The 19458-nt window shown below is 42.2% G+C and overlaps 1 protein-coding gene across 19 annotated transcripts in view; it reads left to right on the forward strand.

The window, feature by feature from the left end:
• The window catches only part of bru3 (CUGBP Elav-like family member bruno 3), a 547126-nt gene extending 528789 nt beyond the window's left edge, over positions 1–18337 (forward strand). For 13 of the 19 annotated variants that reach the window (XM_018027376.2, XM_026814953.1, XM_018027378.2 and 10 more), the window contains 8 exons: positions 2720–2863; positions 3261–3399; positions 4910–5077; positions 5576–5677; positions 8951–9028; positions 13609–13767; positions 15508–15692; positions 15909–18337. In XM_018027376.2, coding sequence (XP_017882865.1) covers positions 2720–2863; positions 3261–3399; positions 4910–5077; positions 5576–5677; positions 8951–9028; positions 13609–13767; positions 15508–15635 — 918 coding nt within the window. In that variant the 3' untranslated portion in view covers positions 15636–15692; positions 15909–18337. The remainder of the gene's footprint in view (positions 1–2719; positions 2864–3260; positions 3400–4909; positions 5078–5575; positions 5678–8950; positions 9029–13608; positions 13768–15507; positions 15693–15908) is intronic. The other 6 variants (XM_018027380.2, XM_026814956.1, XM_018027373.2 and 3 more) reach the window with 5 other exon arrangements.
• Positions 18338–19458: the final 1121 nt, after the last annotated feature.

Raw genomic sequence — 19458 nt, forward strand, 5'->3', positions numbered from 1 at the left:
CGATGCGTCGGAGCTGTGATTGACTCGTTCCACTGGCGCCGAGAACAACCGGCTGTCCTGACGCGTTAACAATTATTTAGCCGGCTGATTCTACTGCAAACACTGCGACGCGTGTTACAAGTTAGCTATAAATATTTATAAATAAATTAGCATTGATTACTGCCAGCCAATCTCTGCGAACATTTGATTAACGACAGAAAGGTGTCATTGGAAAACTCGTGTTTCGAACAAAATTTTTATTCATACGATAATTATACGATAATTGTTAATACACACGGTAGCTTTTAAACGTACGAGGGGTTTTTTAATTTTAGTTTCAGAGTTCCTCGGGAAAGGATAAGAGAGGAACAACACGTATGAGTTTCGCGAATGCTCTTGGTATTAGTTATAGTAATGTGGAAAGTTGTATCCAGCCATGAACCCCGCGTAACTTTTATGTCTTGTAAACTGTGGCCGGATTCCAGTTTCCTTGAAAGGCCGCGGTTATACGCGCGTTTGGCCCCCGTTCGACTTGGCTGTAAACGAAACTTTTAATAATTGCGAGCTAGCCATTCTCGTCCTCCCTCCTCGCTCCCTCGCCGGTAAAGTGTCCCCTGAACACAATTCACGAAACACCGAACCTATTCGACGCTTGGCCGAAAGCAGAGCGGGGTGCTTCGCGCGAGAGGCTAATAAAAGCCGACGATAATGAAAAATACTCGGAACTTTGTCACGCGTAAGTCATCCTGACAATTTTTAATTGACAATACCTTCATTCGGTCGACGGGTAGACTCCGACTATTTTTCACTCAATAATCCAGTACACAATATAATAACAAAAGCTACGAACAGAAAATAGCAGACGGAATATTTGATTTTTTTTTTCGTTGAAAAAATCTGGCGAACTAAATTGACTTCGTTCCAGCGACACGATCCATGTACTTCCGCGTTCCATAAAATCTGTAAATTTTGCCCGGGTATTCGCTTTGTCGGTGATATCTATAAAGACTCTCGACAAAAAAGAGAAGCCTTTTAAAGGTTTTGCAGAATTCGAATACGCGCTCGTGCCTCCCTCACCCCCACCCCTTCCCCTCCCCCGCATGTTTGTTAACAATAGGTAAATGTACTGCACAAAAATAATGAAAGCGCAAGCGCGTTTTTTAACGAACGCAATATCCCGGTATACAATTCGTTGATACCCAGAACGTATCGTCTCTGGTTCGAATGCACGCTCGATCAGTGCAATCAATACCTGGATCATCCTTTTGCATCCAGTAATACCCAATCGCATGTGAGCGCGTCCCACGTATTATCTTTTTAATGCGAGGACACGCGCCACTATGACTCGCACGTGCCAAATCGGTTTTAACGCCGATCATGTGTAATTTACATTATTTTTTATATCCATTGTTTCGAGCTCGCGGTAGAACAAAAGGAAAAAGGAAATTCGGCGATGATATTAATATCGATAAATGTTCAAAACGCGGTCAGCTATACAAAAATGCTTTTAACAAAAGACTGGATTTATTGTCGAACGAAATTAAAAAAAACGTGAAGGATTATTACGTGCAGTCTTTAAGCTATTGACGAGTAATAACAAGATGAAGAAGAGTAATAAAAAGTGTATAGAGAGGACTGAGCGAAGAGAGGAAATGTGGGATGAACCATGCAAAATCGCGTGACGCGAAACGAGAATTTCAGGCAGCGTGTCAACGGGTTACAATATTACCGTCGTTATATAAAGTCAGACACGCCCAGCATTTGCATTGATGACGTGAATATAATATATCACTAGGAGCTCGAAAGCTGAGCTTTTCTTCACGGCCACAATGGCCACTGGCCACCTGTTGCCTTTCCATTTATATTTTAGACGCGGTGAAAACGTCATAGCCTTCCGTATCCTCGTAACCGTCTTAAAAGGAAACGTATTTTTTTTTTTTCTTCATTGAAAAATATCTTCGATAATTCCGTTTCCCGTTCGCCATTCCCGCGACGACCGAACGAATTTCGTGAATGGAAATCGTACGATCTATTTTATCGTGGCTTGTATTTATTATTCTTTAGTAATCTTACCGAGGCAGTGTTAATATCGAATTTTCTACGTGCTGTAAATCCACAGATGAGATGAGAAACTCTCACGCGGTCACGGAGAAAATGCGAGCCTCCCAGAAAATTATACGGCTTTGCGACGGCGATGGTAATCCCCTTGCTGCGGGGGTTGCTTCGTCTCATGGAAATTACGAACCAGCACGTCTGATAGGAGTATTTGATCCCGCATTTCAGACTTGCTTGTCATAGCACGGCAATTTACATCGTAAGCAAGTTAATCCCGGCGCGATTTATCGCGCAACAGCGTCAGAACCTTCGGCGTGGTTCGTGCGTTGCGTGATCACTCGACTAAATGATTTTTTAATTGTGCTTGTCGTCATTGCAAGCGTGCTTCAAGCCAAATATTAAGTAGGCACTCATAGAATTAATCGTTTGCTTAGGGATTATGAAATAAAAATGCCAAATGTTGTATCCATTATTTTATTAATCAAAATTAAATCAGATAATTTCTTTATTTTTTGTTAGCGTACAAATTTTTTTTCATCCTAGTGAAAAATGTTTCCGACAAAAATTACGACTACTATTCGTTTTTATTAATGATATTGTCTACACGGAATGAATTGTTTAATAACCATCGAAGATCAGTCGAATACTCTGAAGACTAACTTGCGATTGGAATCATCTGTTTCAGGGTGCGTCATCCAGCTTAGTGGTAAAGTTCGCAGATACTGAGAAAGAGAGACAACTAAGACGCATGCAGCAAATGGCCGGGAACATGAGCCTCCTTAACCCTTTCGTCTTCAATCAATTCGGCGCTTACGGCGCTTATGCTCAGGTGGGTCGCATTACCGTTAATGGTTCTCGCGTTACCACATTACCGTCTGGTTATTCTCGTTATCGCGAATCACAGCCTGCAATTGTTTGTCTTGTTAGAAACGATCGGTAGTTCCGCCACATTAATTGCATCACTCCTTACTACGACTCCTCCGTGTAGGAAATTCAATTGTTATCCTCATATTTACAAGTTTATACGTATTGCAAAATTAATTTAGTACACTTGTTCGTATAATAATAACAACAATATGCTGTGGTCATACGATGCATAAGCATAATTTTCGATGTAATACGTAACTTTCTGTTTAATGTCTACTTCATGTTCCAACTTGAAACGTACCAGTTGAGAGAATCGATATTCCCGAATATGTTTTCGATTATAAATTTTCTATTTACAGCAGCAAGCAGCCCTCATGGCTGCTGCGACAGCACAAGGAACATATATCAACCCAATGGCGGCATTAGCACACGTTGGCGCTGGGCAATTGCCGCACGCGTTAAACGGCATGCCGAATCCTGTAGTTCCGCCGACTTCCGGTACGTACTTATTTCGTTAATAAACAATGGCTCCAATACTTTATTAGACATCTATAGACGACGTCAATTAGGAGAAAGCGCATCAGAAATGTAATTATTTTACGGATCACAAGAAACGTGGAAGTGTATTATTAGCGAGAGAGAGAAGGAAAGGACTCGCGCGCTTTGCAGTAGAGTCGATCGGTTTTACCCGGCCAGGGAATCTTTCTTTATCTTTCCCTCTCTTACGTCCGTGCTTGCTCGGAGCGCGCGTACAATCCGCTGCCTTATAACCGGATCGTAAATCAATACAACATTTTTACCGAGCGTGACTCAGGCGAAAGATATTGCCAGTACCGCGAAACTTTATCGAAAGCTCGCCGAACAGGAAGGTGGAAAAGCCAAAGTACCGCCTCGCGTTCCTTTTCCCTTTTCCAACCCCCGGCCCGTCCCTCGGTTTCTCATCGTTCGCTGTCTTTTCTTTGCCGATTTCGCGAACGCGCACACGAGAGGAGAGCACAAAGTAGCGTAGACAAGTAAAGTAAGCACGGAAATCGGCTCTCCGCAACCGCTCCGCCGCGGTATACGTCGAGTCTCGTCAAGCGAAAGGTAATACCGTTTGATAGGGAAATAATATTTTATTTCCTCTCCACCAGCCGTTCGCCTCTCTTCTCCCTGGCCCTCCCGCCGCAGATTACCAAGCTTTATTCCATGAGAAAACGACGTCAATGTTTCTCTCGCTGCGGATTTTTCATGCGCACCGGCTGATTCATACAGTCAGATCAATTTTTATGAGATAGTGTCAAGTTGTTCGGTTATAATTAATTTAAACACGAATAAAATCAATGATAATGATACTCCTGTCTTCGTTTGTCCAAAAATTATACAGTTGATTATATTCTTTATTACTTGGTTCACAAAATTAATGCACTACTTTCATTATTGATTCGAGAGTAAGTAATCGAATATGCAACACACCGACACATACACCCAGACCGTTCGTGTGCTTAACGCACCAATCGAACCGCGTGGGCGATCGCCAGGATATAGTCCCGAAGTAGCTCGGTAGATCTTCGGTGTCCGAATCGTCGATCTAATTATCCTAAGAAAACAGTCAGTCGATTTGCCTAGAGAGATCGGATCATTAACTCGTCGCGACGGGTAGCGGAGAGGCAGCCAGCCTCTCGGTACGGGATCTACGTTATTGGCTCTAAATATCTGATCGATATTCTGGCGATCTGCAAATCATACGGACCCTCAAACGCGACGCAAGGCATACGGATCGCATCCGCAAACCGGATCTGACGTCCTTGCCAATTATACCGTATGTACCGTAAATATATACCGTAAATCGGTCGACCGGCTGCACAGAGAGAGAGAGAGATAGAACAACTAGCTAACTGTGAACGTATGAACTATTCCCAGTTCGATCCGATCCGATCGGATCCGACCCGGTGCCGCGCGGTCGCGAGAGGGTGCGACCGAGGTCGGTGTTGTAAGAGCAAGAGGGTAACCGGTGTGTACTGATCAGGTTTGCTCGTAGGTACCGGCACAGGACAGCCGGTTAACGGGGCGATACCGTCGTTACCATCACCGACGATGCCCAATTTCAACATGGCGGCACAAACACCGAACGGTCAACCAGCCGGCTCGGATCCTGGTGTCTACACCAACGGAATACCGCAAACCTATGGGGGACGTGAGTATCAACTCAGGCGCAGTGTGCCGCCCCTGCGCAATACCCGGCCAATCGACGTCGGACTTTATTATTTTACCTTCGCGGCAATCAGAAGCGAATAACATACCCCCGAAGCTTATTTCTTAGGAGATTCGATAAATTCTTTCCACTGCGAGTTACATGCTCAGAGCTGAAGGCGAGAGTCTTGGATTATAATTGATCAGATTGATTCTTGTACTTTTCCAGTCGAGTATTAGTCGAATACTTACTGTCTGACTAGAAACTTTTTAATCTACTTACAAAGAGAGACAGACGGAGACTAGCAGATCTATCATATAGATTGGTACCACTCTCAAAGTCATTACATTTCCCCCGTCTTATCGTATGAGCATCTGTGATACCAGATTGACTAGAAAAAGATCGAAGATACCGCACAATATCGATTGGTCAGTAGGTATTGCGACAGGGGCCCTAGACGTAGGTCCGTTCGCGATAAGAGCAGAGCTTATTGAAGTGTAGATGCCCTCCATCTGTCCATTCCAGCACAAGGGCTGGCCAATGGGGAGGCGACGCTCCAGCATGCCGCCGCGTACCCGGGAATACAACCCTACCCTGGATGCGGTAAGTTTTTTCTTGCCCATTTACTTTTTTCCCCCCCATCGTCTTATCGAGGATTCCGACATGCCTTCCGTATATCTGCAGCGAATTTTTACGGAAACTTTCGTGGACGCGTTTCGTACCAGTGCGGTGCTCCTGTCTCTTTTTTTCGACACCGCAGCTCGCGTCGCGCGTTATCGAGTTAAAAAGCATCCGGGGACGCCGATTTAAATCAAATTCCGTAACGAGTATCGAACGGAAAATTGAATCAAAATTACTGCATTGATATTGAGCGCGGGGGGAATTATCGAAAATCGTCGCGTATTTCGAGCGTCCGTTCGCGTTTTCGCGTACGGAAACACGCGAATTCCGCCTGACGGTAATCTTGTTCGTCGTTAGGTGTAGCGTATGCCTTCAGCTCTTTTTTTCACGTGCGTGCACTTAGGTGAACGGACGATGGTCAGAAAGGTGGCGCGTCTTTTATTCCGTTTTCGAGGACGATTTTTAGCGCGGGCAAATGAATCCGAACGTCCGATTTTAATACGCTTTTATCCGAGCGCTCGAGCACTTAACTCTGAGAAAAAATTCGATTCCGCTGATCGCGTTTGTTGCATGCAACTATGGTCGCATGCCCTCATCTGCATACGTGTATATATTATATAGTATATATATAAATAAATAAATGTAACGGGTATACATGTACACTTGAAAAAGGTCACAAATGTGTTTCATCATTTTCATTGCGATTACCATATATTATCATGTTATATTATATAAATATCGTGACGCGTCAACGTATTGTTTAATATAATGCTTCTGGTGTGCTGCTACAGTTGTTTCGATGTTCCTTTCAATATAAGTCATGTATATTATTATACATATACATATTATATATAAATATACTTATATATAAATATATATGTGTATATACATATATATATTGTGACTCTTGGACGTATCGTGTACTAAATGCCATGCATGTTCATCAATCCGCGTGCAACGAACCGACGACACGTATGTACAGTCGGGAATCAGGCTGGCAGACACAAACGATATTACATCAAAGTGGGATAGACACGGAGCGGGAGAAATTAAAATCCAATGGCCAGGCATCAAAATGGACGATCCCGTTTCATCAGAGAGATAATCAACGCGCCGACCGAACCTAACTATAACTCCGATTCGTTCGTCGCTCGTCGTTAGCAATTAATGCACGAGTTTGATGAATTCTCTGTCCCGATGGTTAAATTAATAACAGAGCATTCGAATCGCGTTTCGCAAACAACAAGCCTCATAGCCGTGTCTCATTATCAGCTTCGAAACCGTTGAACCACAAAAACTTGTAATAATGATAATACCCGTGCCCGTCGATCCGTTTCACCGCGATAATAGAACGGTTTCCTTCCTCTTTTTTTTTTTTCTGTCTCTCCTCTTTCGCTACGGAACGGTTCCCGGCTGGTGCCCGCACGCCCGGAATCCGTGGAAATTCATCAAATTTTAGGTACATAACGTTCATAGATCGGACAGGCGCCGGGTTTTTCGTGTTTGCCAAAGAGTAAAAAATAGGATACTTTTTTCTATGTATTTTCGTCGTGTGTACACGGACCGAGCGGAGATCAGCCAGTGGAAAAAAACCAATCTGGAAATATCGCGTGTATCCGTCTATGCACGGGCGAGCGGTAACCGACGTATGATGGTGTATTTATTTCATACGGCAAACGTCGTTCGAATCATCCGGCAACGTCAATCGGAATATATTAAAGCAATGTTTGCGCGGAAATAATTAATTTCCAAGCGAAAATTTATCTCCTCTGATCTGAGCGTGCCGAAACCCATCCTCTCCTCGTTTCGTTTCCCCCCCTAAACGGTCCGCACTGCACGTACGTTTATCCGTCACAAACAAATATCAATCGCGCACGTTTTAAATATTTGCCGAAGTATAATAAACGCTGTTATAATTGCTTTCCTCTAATATCATACGGTAAAGTGCTGCGTTTAATCATCGCGTGATTGCTTTAGCGCGCATTTGAAATATGAACGTTCGAGGGTCTACTTGAAAATCTTCCGCTACCAACGGCAACACGATTTTCGTATTATCAATAATTTCACCCTTTGCGGTACTCGCACTCTTTTCGCTCGGAAAATTCCATTTGGAATTATCGTCATTTTTTATTGAAGGCTCTCGTAAGTAATGTAATAGCATCCTTTGTAATTCGAATTCCCGAGCCTGCCTCCTGTTACGTGGATACGCGCGTACAGTTTTGACAGTCGCGAGACACACATAATGAGGCGGAACGGAGCGCGTTGCGCGACTTTGAAACGGTATCGCGTGTCAGTTAATGCCGGTAATATCGGATAGGAGGGTTGCGCGAAGTACAAAAGTATCGTGTTAAAAGTCGTGGAACTATGAGAACGTTGTGAGTCGAATACCCTTGCCGAGGGTAATACGAATGCCAGGCATATAGAAACTCCAATGAGAAAGGGATTTACCTCGTTTAGTGGCTCAATTTTCATTTACCAAATCAGTCGAACGTTATTCCGACTGGATTTTTCGGGTAGAGCTGCCAAAATATCTTTCACGTTCGACGAACAGCCTCGGACGGTTCCAGGATTTCGTGTACGCGTACATACGCGAACGTACCATTTTCATTATCCGCCGCATTTGTTACAAACAATTATTATAATTGTCCCGTCGTAATTATTTCAGCGAACTCGCCGCGCCGTCGACAATGCAATTTCGCGTCAACTCGATTGACGTTAACCATGTAGTTTACCCTTTTATTAATGTCGCTCCTTGTTACATTTATGCCGTTGCATCCCCCTCGAATTAATAATTTGTTGTCAAAGTGTAGGATACTCATCAGAACTCGAGTCCACGCTGTTTACCCGCTCCGGAAATATCCGACATCTTCATTCCACTTGGATTGCGTTAAAAACGTAATTTCGCCTGTTATCAAGTTTAACCGTTCGCGAGTGAAGATTACTCTCCGCCATTCGCGAGGCGCGTAACAATATTACTTCACGGTTCGACGGAGCGCGATTTGCAAACACTTTTAACGTAGCATTTTTAATCCGGTACGGGTCGTACAAATCTTTTTCGATTCCCCGCTCGCATGAGACGCATTAACGTATGTGTTCCTGGAAATTTTATATTCAAACGTGAAAACACGTGCCGCCCACGAAAAGCTGTAGTTTATCAGAGTACACACGTACAATAAGAGAAGAATAGATACAGCATGCAACTCGTGTATAGATGTGGACACATCATGATGTATCTGTTATTTGTTACTGTCGCAGCTTATCCCGCCGTCTACGGCCAGTTTCCTCAAGCTATTCCTCAGCCGATGACCGCCGTGGCACCCACCCAGAGGGAAGGTAAGTACGAAACACTCATCAAAGTCTAACTGTTGACTGTAAACACGAATGATTGTAGTCCCGAAATTGTAGCTTCCAACTCCCAAACGTCCAGACACGAGTATATCCCTCGTCGTTGCGTCGCAAGTCGCAAGCTATTCGATTGTAATCGATGATGGTTTTTCGCTACGCATGGAAATGCGTGGAAAACTCGTTAGACGAACACTTAATTCGCAGAGTAAACTTTTTTATAATTCTTGTATCTGTCTACCATTGATTACGGTTATCAAGGCTCTGAACGATTTTTCTTTCCGCATTTTCTTCCTATTGCGATCCGTTAATTAATTAATTAAAACTTAATGGCAAAGGAACAGATGGATCCGATAATCAAATCGTAGTTCATTTTTTTTCCGCCGGCATGTCCAACTTGATTGATGAATCTTTTTTACATCGAACATGTACGGTTGCCCACTCTCTTTTTTACTTTAATCACGGCGAAGAGATGAGGGATGACCTACGACCGTTGATGAATTTTCATGTAACTATTATATTTCATCTTTCCAATACCGCGAATCGTACTGGGTTTCTCGGCTATGAATGCTGCATAAGACGGGTCTCCTCTCTCGCATCGCGTTTCATTCGTTAATTACGATCTGAGAGAATGAACCTTCAACGTTTCGCAACGGCGTGATCTGTTTTTCACTCTACCGAGATAATCTTCGGAGTTCGCTCGATTCTCTCGGCAGCGAGACCCGATTAATTAAGTCGGTTGACTCGAATCAAAATTATGACAAAGAAAGAGCAACGGGGGATCGTTCGTCAACGTGTTACCTGTTACGTGCACTTGCGAATGAGTTGAGGCGGGGGTTGGGCGAAAAAAAAAAAACGACGAGAAGATGGCGGATAAGCGGCAAGAAAGAAATAGTGGAAGGGCGAGCCGAGCCAGCGCCTAATTGCAATTAACAACTCGCCATTATTAGAATATACGACGCCTAACAATGAGATAATGCAAATAAAACGAAAGTTTTAATTACTTTGCCGTGCTACGCCTGCCGGCGATCCGTTGTTACATCGTAGGATAATGGGAAGTTTACCGCGACAACGTTCCACCCCCGACCCCTCTTTTTCGTTCAAGCCTCCCTCGATATCCCTCTTTTTCTCTGTGTATACAATCCAACGCCGCTTCTCGTCCTGTTCTTACGAACTCGATGTATTTTTCCAATATGTTAGAACAAATACATTTCCGGCTTTTACACATTCGCTACAATTCAATCGGCTGTCTATTTCGTATCAAATAATAACTTATGATAAATGAGAAAGATTGACCTTTTGTATAATAATTTTTAATGGCGCAGCGAATGTGTATTAAGCGAGATCACTTGTCAGAGTTTAAGGATACGGTTTCCATTTACTTAATTTCGAAACGGAAGTGGTATGGACGTTGAAATCAGAAGACAGCGGCGAGGTAGCCTAATGGAAGACGACGTGACGGAGACATCGGAAGAACGATATCTTAATAGTTTAACACTGTGTCATCATTGCATGACGTGATATCAGTTTTATATTTACTGTCGCTTCATCGATCATTTTTGCTTTCTTAATGTTCTATACGTATCACACATACATATAACGTGTTCTCGGTGTTGGTGCCTTTCTCTTCTCTTCATCGACTCGTTGTATCATGAAATTCTTCACCGACTCGCGGAGACTTCACCGATCGTTTCATAGATAGGTGTGTTTTCGTTGCACTTGATGTCACTGGCTGTGTTCGGTGTCGTCGCTGTCAACCAACATTGATCGTTGCGGGAGAGCAACTGTCAAACTTATGCCGCATCAAATGCATAAAGGGTGCTCGTACAGTAACAATTGTACAGGTTTCTATGTACGTGTCTAGTTAATTTATTTATTTACTTTGATGAAACTCACTTGCCATCATGTGACATATTATAAATCTAATCATACTAAGAAAGTCTTTCTGCGAGTGTGAACATTATATGTTGTATATTTGTAGTATATAAAATATTGGTGGCCACCCTGCATATATTTCAAGGCTCGAATCACTCGGATAAAAAAAAAAAGAAAAAAGCAGAAAAGCAAAGAAGAAGAATGAAAACTATCAAATTTGTAGGATAGCCATCTTAACGTTTTAGTCTGGTCGTTGATACTCCGACAGCCTCACTCTCTCGGATCTCGAGTTCGGGGGAGGTGTTGCTTTCATTAAATTCGCGTGCACGTCCCACGCGCGGGCCAATTAGAGAGTCGAAAACCAATTTCAGGATCAACGATCGCACGGCACGACGACGTGGTTAAATTTATGGCTCGTTCTTCGTGATTCCGGCGTCCACCGCAATTCCTCCTTCATTCTCCCCTTCGTCGGAACCGGAAACCCGTCGTCGCTCGGCTCTAATTTGGGTTTCACGTGACAACTACGATCGAGTTATTACCGAGACGGAATCGGCGACCGCGAAAAGAGAAAACATTTGTCACTCGTTGCGTAAAACGTGAGACAAGCCTCGTTAATGTGTTACGACACGTTTCCCCTTTTTCATTTCGCTCGTTATAAAACGCTTTGAAATTTTAAACAGATATTACGAATAATTTTTCGTTCTCTCTTTTCGTCCAGTAATTATCTACATCGCTTTAATGAAGTACGGTAGAGCTTCGAGAACTTTTCCAAATTATAATACAGATATTCAAATTGGGAAGCTGAAATTGTATGAAGCGTTCATAAGTTTTTAGTTGCATTTACGTAGTTGGAATTAGCCGGCGAAGCTGCTCAGGAGTTCCCTTAACTTTTATTTGTAAATATAATCGCGAAGTCGAAATTTTCATCCCGTCGGATCGTCGGCAAACTTAGCCTTTAAATCAATTCCGAAACTCAGTTAAAAGGACAGTCGTTCTCAAAGCCGAACGGGACGAGCCCCGCAATCGGCTATGAACTATGAAATGAACGGAGACCCCCGCCCCCCGCCCCGTCTGTCCCCCCTCTGTTGCGACTGTAATCGCACTCGGAACTGGAAACGGACGATTTTACACTTTCTGCGGTGATTCGACGGGGCGACTTTCGCTCGCGGAGGCGTGGAAGTGACAAAGGGGCAAATCTCGGCGCTGCGCCGCGTTTGAAACGAACGAGTCGCGACGAGTAGCGTACTAAAAGTTGAGTGGCAGCCATCTCATTACTTAAATACGTCTGTTAGCCGTTGGGGAGAAAGAGACGCGCGAAGGCCAAGAGAGCAGAAGTTTCCACGGTCATAATCGTCGCTAATTGACGTCGGAGTTATAAAGTTCAGTGAAATTAGCTGAATCCTTATTTGGACTCTCGTTATTCCGACCTCGCCCTCGCCCTCGGCTAGCCTCGTCTCGCCTTGCCCTCCTAGCGCTGCGTCTTCCGTTGGACTTTCTTCCACGGACGTATTAATCGCCGATGTCTTTATACCTCGCGCGGCTGACGCAAAGTACCGGAAGAATCTGTCGTTGTCCGACGTGATTTAATTGCAGAAGGAATTGCGTGTCGTTCGAAAGTTCGACGAAATTTAACAAACGTGATCCGCGTTAATTGACGTAGATCTCCAGTCACGTTTCTTATATCTCTAGAAGAAGGTTTCGTGTACTACGAATAACGTTTTGAGAAATGATCATCGCGTTTGCAGAAGCTAGGCGGCATGTCATTAGCGAGTTTTCACGCATTCCATCATTCATTTGAAATCAATCACATACTGCGAAACGAGCTCACACAGCGATAAGACGACGGATTAACATGTCTGACGGTCTCATGTAAAAGTGTCGCACCATCGTAATCAGTATCATCACTGTCACTATTATAGTCCTTATCCACTTGCATTCATAAATTGCCCATCACCTCGCTCGTCATTGTGTTGTGAATCCCAGTGTTGTGTGTTTGTATATTTGAAAGTATAAATACTCAACGTTACTTGAAGCCGCGGAAAATATCACCGACGTGACATTCTAATCATTACTCTCTTCGTCGGCAATCACGTACCTTTCTCCTTCGACATTCAATCCATCCCCCACTCCCCCGTCATTTCTCTCATTTCCTCGCAAATTCTCCTCTCTTCAATCTCATCTTTCCCTCTATTTTCATTTCAGACCCCCCCCCCCCGCCGCCTGTTCTTTTTCCCTCGTTTCATTTCGTATTTGTATTCCAGTTAGCTCGAACATCTCTCATTACATTTAGTTCGATGTTTCCTTATCGAGTCCTCTTGTATCAGACGGTTCATTCAGAAACTGTTCATACCATCACGCTTTCATCCTTCACATTTCCATGCGACGACAGAGAGAGAATCGGATTGTCATCGAGAAACGTTTCACAAATCTTCATCTTCATTCATCAAAAAGAAAAAACGATAGAGATAAAAAAAAAAAAAAAAGAAACGCATCTGAACGTGACCGGGAAGAAGGTAGGAGAGCAATGTGTGTAATCCTCGCTTGATGCCGCGAGGTCGCTCTCCGAATCGCGTCGAGAGATCATTCGAAAAAAAAAAAAGAAACGGGACGAGAACTCATCCAGAAAATTAACATTCTTAACTTGAGTATTATACTTCAAGTTTAGATGTTTAGATGTGCTCTGATTTATATGGTAGGATGCTCTATCTCAGGACCCGAAGGCTGTAACCTATTCATCTACCACCTGCCTCAAGAGTTTGGGGACGCTGAGCTCATGCAGATGTTCATCCCCTTTGGCAACGTCATATCCTCCAAGGTTTTCATCGACCGGGCCACCAACCAGAGTAAATGCTTCGGTAAGTGTATTATTTCCGCACGAAACACGCATCAAGAGTGGCGGATGAAGAGGGAAACGAAACAGGTAGATGGATCTTCTAAGTTCTTCTAAAGGTAGGAGGGGTATAGTGGACGGGTTTCGGCGATTTCGATGCCTCGCCGGTTGAAAGATGAGGGTCGTACGATGATGGAAACGGATGTTGATTGTTTCCATTTGTGATTTATCATCTTGATCAATGTTAATAAGGTACACGCTCTTAATCTAATTTCTTTTCTTCATTTCATGATGCACTGCAGAGAATCGGTCGTTAATAACGGAGACGTGTGTTTTAAAAATATTATTTGATCACGTTAATAGTAATTTTATCGAACGCTAAATTGTTCAATTTTCATTCCGTGGGCCACTCAAGGAAAATTAACGTCGCAAAAATATTATTTCATAATTTTATCAAACTGATTTAGTTCGTTTTTCATGTTTGCAAGGCAAATTCTTCGTTAAACATCAATATTTCTATCTCCTCGCAAACTCCAATTCCAACTCAAATGAAACTGGGAAACCTTTTCGGTCGATCAAAGAGAAATGAAATAAAAAGCGCACTGAAAAGGTTTCCAATGACTGTTTTCATTATACGTCAGAATGAATGGATACAGGATGTGGGCGCAGATAATTAAACAGATATTATAGTTTTTTCTACTTATGACCGCCCCATTACAAAGTATCAAAAGTTTCGTCGTAAAAAGCTTACGCGTTATTATACATATTTCCAGTTTCATTATACCTTGCGTGTAATTATCGATACGCTGATAGAAAAAGTCGCGCTTTGATATGGATTTAAAAAAAAGAGAGAGAGAAGAGGAAATTCTTTCTGCGTTGCGATTGAGGCACTTACTGCTTTGCACAGTAAATTGCAGTACTCGTATTATCATTTCTTTCTTTGAAGATCCGGTAAGGGATAGAATTCCTGCAGAAAGAAAGGGCGAAAGGAATCTTTTCCATCGAACATGGGTTAAAGCCTCTTCAGTCACCTAGTAAAAGTAATTTACGAACTCCGAGTAAAAGCGGTGGTCGTCAAGCGATGAAGAGCCGCGATTGGTCAGGCAGTAGGCCGCCATGATGGCAAAACTAAAATTGGATCGGGGCTAATGGTCAAAATTGGCTTAAACTGAGAGGGCCCTGATGACCTTTCAGCGGCGCTTCTGTTGTTAAGAGCTTCGTTATCGTGCACCTTCTCTCTCCCTCTTCCGGCCCTCTCTCTTTCTCTCTCTTTCTCTCTCTCTCACCCTCTCCCCGCTTCCTTTCTCTCATTCTCGATAAAACTTTGATAATACCGAAGCCCCTTCGCGGAAAACTTTTTATTCCTTGCGGCGAATCAGCTAATCTAAATCACTGGCTACCCTGCGAGTACCCTTTCGCGATAATCCCATGCCCTTAGGTGTCGATATTCAACTTGCCGTTTTCATCGTAAGTCGAGAAATATCATAACTAATTTCTTAATCGGATTTCAGAAATAGTTCTCGAATAATAGGAGAACTATCGTACTGTATTTAAATTACTACTCAAATCCTATGCTTTAAAAAAGATCGGTATGTCATTTCAATATTTGTTAACAGAAGGACACATCGTGTACTCTGACTATGATCTAAGTAAATAAATAATTTGATAATAGATAAAAGCCTGAACTACCAACAAATCCAGTCACTAGTCTGTGTAATTGTGTTTCTACTGATCAGTGGAAGAATGGATGATTCGATTCTTTCAGGTTTCGTGTCGTTCGACAATCCAGCGAGCGCGCAAACAGCGATCCAGGCGATGAATGGCTTCCAGATAGGGATGAAGCGTTTAAAAGTCCAGTTGAAGAGGCCCAAGGACGCAAGCCGGCCATACTAACCAAAGTCCTAGCTTAGAGAAACTGGACGATACGCACCGTACATCATAACGTATAGAGTAAGTATAAAAATGAGAAAGACTGTCAAATTTCAGACAATTTCCTCATTAGTTCCTTCGTCTGCGTGTACGACTGACATATTTCTTCACTTCTTTGCATAAAATACTAAACTTGGTGTTGTTACGCGTAGTTTTCACCATTCAAATTTAAAGAAGCATCCCCTGTCGATGTGTGGACATTACTTATTTAAAAGACTTGACCCTTTCTAATTACAGATGTCGTACAAGAACACGGGCTTATTGAACGCTCGACGATCAGAAGTGATGAGTTTGAATCACCGTTACAACGCTCCCCACTATAATAATCTAGTATACTAGTTAGATAATTAATTAGAAGATAAAAATTAGAGGTCAGTAGTGAACGACTTCGCTGGCAGCCACGCGGCGAAGACGAAGAGGCTGATGCTCATGAAACATCGGTTGTCCAGCGCTGAACCCAGTCCGAGAAATCAAACGCGAGTAGGATTCACGCTTCAAACGTTCTCGGATGCTCGGATAAAGAAAATTCTTTACTAACAAAGAAGCAGGAATTGAAAAGAACGGAACGCGTCGGTCGACGTGACACATCTTTTCGCCCGGTTCTTTGCGTCCCCTACCGTTTATTCTATTTTATACATACTTACACTTTCCGTTCTTCGGTCTCGATCCCTACTGCCAAACGAGAATCGTATCAAAAGACTCGAACGATTTTTGATACGCGTGTTTCGAACAAGACGTCCTAGTTCAATTCGATGATCCGATCATCCGGGAAGCGAGTATGTACTTACTTAGATCCGAGAGCAGTCTAGGGTCTCTCGAGCAGATTATATCGTTCTGACAACATGCTAACTCTTAAAATAGTTTGATAATCATGATGAAACGTTTAAGACGATGGTTTTACAATAACAGTTAAACCAAAGAGATACTCTTAGTTCCTGACGAAACGGCACGGCGATTGTAGCCGACCGACTGTTGAAAAAAAAGTTACTATTACTGCGATTCGACTCATAGAATACGAGAAAGAAAGTACCTCTTCAAATTCTTAGGAGAGTCACGAATTCAGGTATGATTTCAAATCACCGTTACGTATTATTCGTTCGCGGACAACCTTTTCGCCTTTACGCGAGTTTTCATTTCGTAAACCGACAGCCGACACACCGTCGAATCCGGTATAGGATATCTCGAGCTCGGTTTTTCTGAACGCGCGATTATACCGATTATAATATAAATGTCGATGTAGTGACATCGTTAGAGTCGTTTTTACGTTCACTGGTCTTCGGACAAGATCGGCGACAGTGCTCGCGGTCTCTCCTAACGCAAATTTGTCAATCACTTATACAGGGTGCTCGTCTCACGCAACGTCTAAGAAGAAAAAAAAAAAGAAAAAGGAAAAATTACTAAAACGGAAACTGCGTACGAATCACACACACGGGACACACACGTTCACATAGGGTACACTTCGGTATGTACACGCACATATACATGCGCGCAGACACGCACACGATGCACGACACGCACATTGCATACATCCCTACCAGACACGCGTACACACAGTATGTAAAAGCTGTATCCGAGAATCACGGAGAAACGTACCAACCGACCCAACACTCGCGGGTTATCGGTTCTTTACGTTTATTATATACCTGAGGCTAATGAAGACGCATACACGTCGCACCGCAGGTTTTATATAGGGGACATTCAAAGGAATCGTTCGTTAGCGCCGCGTCACAAAATCGAGTCATTTCGAAGTCCGATCGTCCGCGCCACGGCGCTCGTTCTAGTCCAAAACGATATTTATTATTTAATTTTTTTTAACCATCCCCTGACTCCCTTCTCCTCTGACTATCATCATGATCATCGTCACTCACCGTCATTATTATCGATCATGGTTATTAAAAACGATTATTGTTAAACGAGAAGCGCGAGCGAATTTCCGGCCGAAATTAATATCGGGGTTCCTTTTTCAAACGAAGGATCGCTATTCGACCTGATCACTACGCTTCGCAATCGGATGAGATCTTTTTACAGGATTTCCCTGTTGTTATTCGTTCTCACGGCTCGACGATTTAACGAGAATCGTTCCCGTTCGAGGGACTGACCGGTCCACGCATCGCCCGCGAAATGTCAACCAGGCTGTGATTATTCAAAGAAAAAAAAAAGGGACAAGAGTTTAAACCAAAAGGGGCAGAGACGACGACAACGTTTATCACAAGATCGATTTCTTCTTGCGCGGAATGTTCCCATTCTGCCTATGATATGAAAGTGAAGAGGACGCGAAAGCAAGATATCAGGTCGTCTAAACCAGTTGAAGCATAGAGCTTTGTACGTACATCTTCATTTACCTTTAATTTCATTTACCTAGTCTGCGTCTAGTCATTTTTTTATGCTCTGTACAGCAGAGATTTATTACGATTATATTATTTGTTTTTTTTCTTTTTGGTGCGATATTTATTTACACGCTAAGGAATTCCGTAGAACAAATAGAGATCTAATTTTTTTCTCTCTAAATAATGTAATTTATAAATAAATATTTAGGATAAAGTACTTAATTGTTCCCAAAGGTTCTGAGCGCGAACGAAGTGCAATTTGTTTTTATGGAATAGTTTCGGTGGCAATGTAACGGGAGAGCATGAATTTCTGTCGAAGTAAATTGTTCCTGAAACTTACGATCAAACGTCATTTCTTCTTTATTCAATTTTATATTTGTACAGCAAATATTTTGAAGAATATACGTTGCTCTCAAACGTTCCTCGCTTTGGTTTTCGTTAGCGTTACTTGTTTGCGTTGCAATTCATTTCGTCCGACGGCGAACAAATTGTTTTTTTCTAAGGGAGGCATTTGCAACAAACGAATCGGACGCGCGGATGCAATATTTGCTTACGTTGGTATGAGTTCGCAAAGTTTGTGCCTACCTAACGTGAGTGGCAACGCGCGCGGTACCTCGCGCTGACTGAGTATTTTTTTATGCACGATAAATAAAACAATTTTGGACATTTAACGAGCGATGCCCGGTCGTAGTCACCGTGTTTCGCGCGAGCTTCTAACGCTATCGATTCTGGCCAGCAAAACCAGAACCAGCGATGGGGCATTACTGGGATGTACGGAAAATTGGAAAGAAGGGTCATTAGAACGAATGCAAAAAAAAAAACATTAAAGTCCGCTGGAAAACAATTAAAAAAAAAAAAACCTAGTGCAGGCGAGCGATGGAACGGAGAAGAAAACTCTGATCTAGCATAAATAATCAACCAAAGGTACCAACAATTATTCTATATATAAATATATAAATATGAATTATTAAAAAAAAAGAAGTATATAAATATATAAATATAAATACTATAAATATTGAAATATAATATAAATAAAAAATGAATAAATAATAAATGAATAAATAAATATATAAATAAAATATATAAATATATATATATTATATTGATTGATTAAAAGAAACTATAGACTTAGTAAATTATTATAGTTTAGCTAAATCGACACACACACAAGAAACAAAGTATTATTATTACTTGGAAGGATAGGGGATGGGAGGATCGGCTCTAGTCTGGCGCAATTTATGACGTGACTAAAAGCTATCTCATTCAAATTTATATGCAGGCGAGCGATGGAACGGAGAAGAAAACTCTGATCTAGCATAAATAATCAACCAAAGGTACCAACAATTATTCTATATATAAATATATAAATATGAATTATTAAAAAAAAAGAAGTATATAAATATATAAATATAAATACTATAAATATTGAAATATAATATAAATAAAAAATGAATAAATAA

This window comes from Ceratina calcarata, unplaced genomic scaffold, assembly GCF_001652005.2.
Source record: "Ceratina calcarata isolate Rehan_Ccalc_2016 unplaced genomic scaffold, ASM165200v1 scaffold422.2, whole genome shotgun sequence".
NCBI lineage: Eukaryota > Metazoa > Arthropoda > Insecta > Hymenoptera > Apidae > Ceratina > Ceratina calcarata.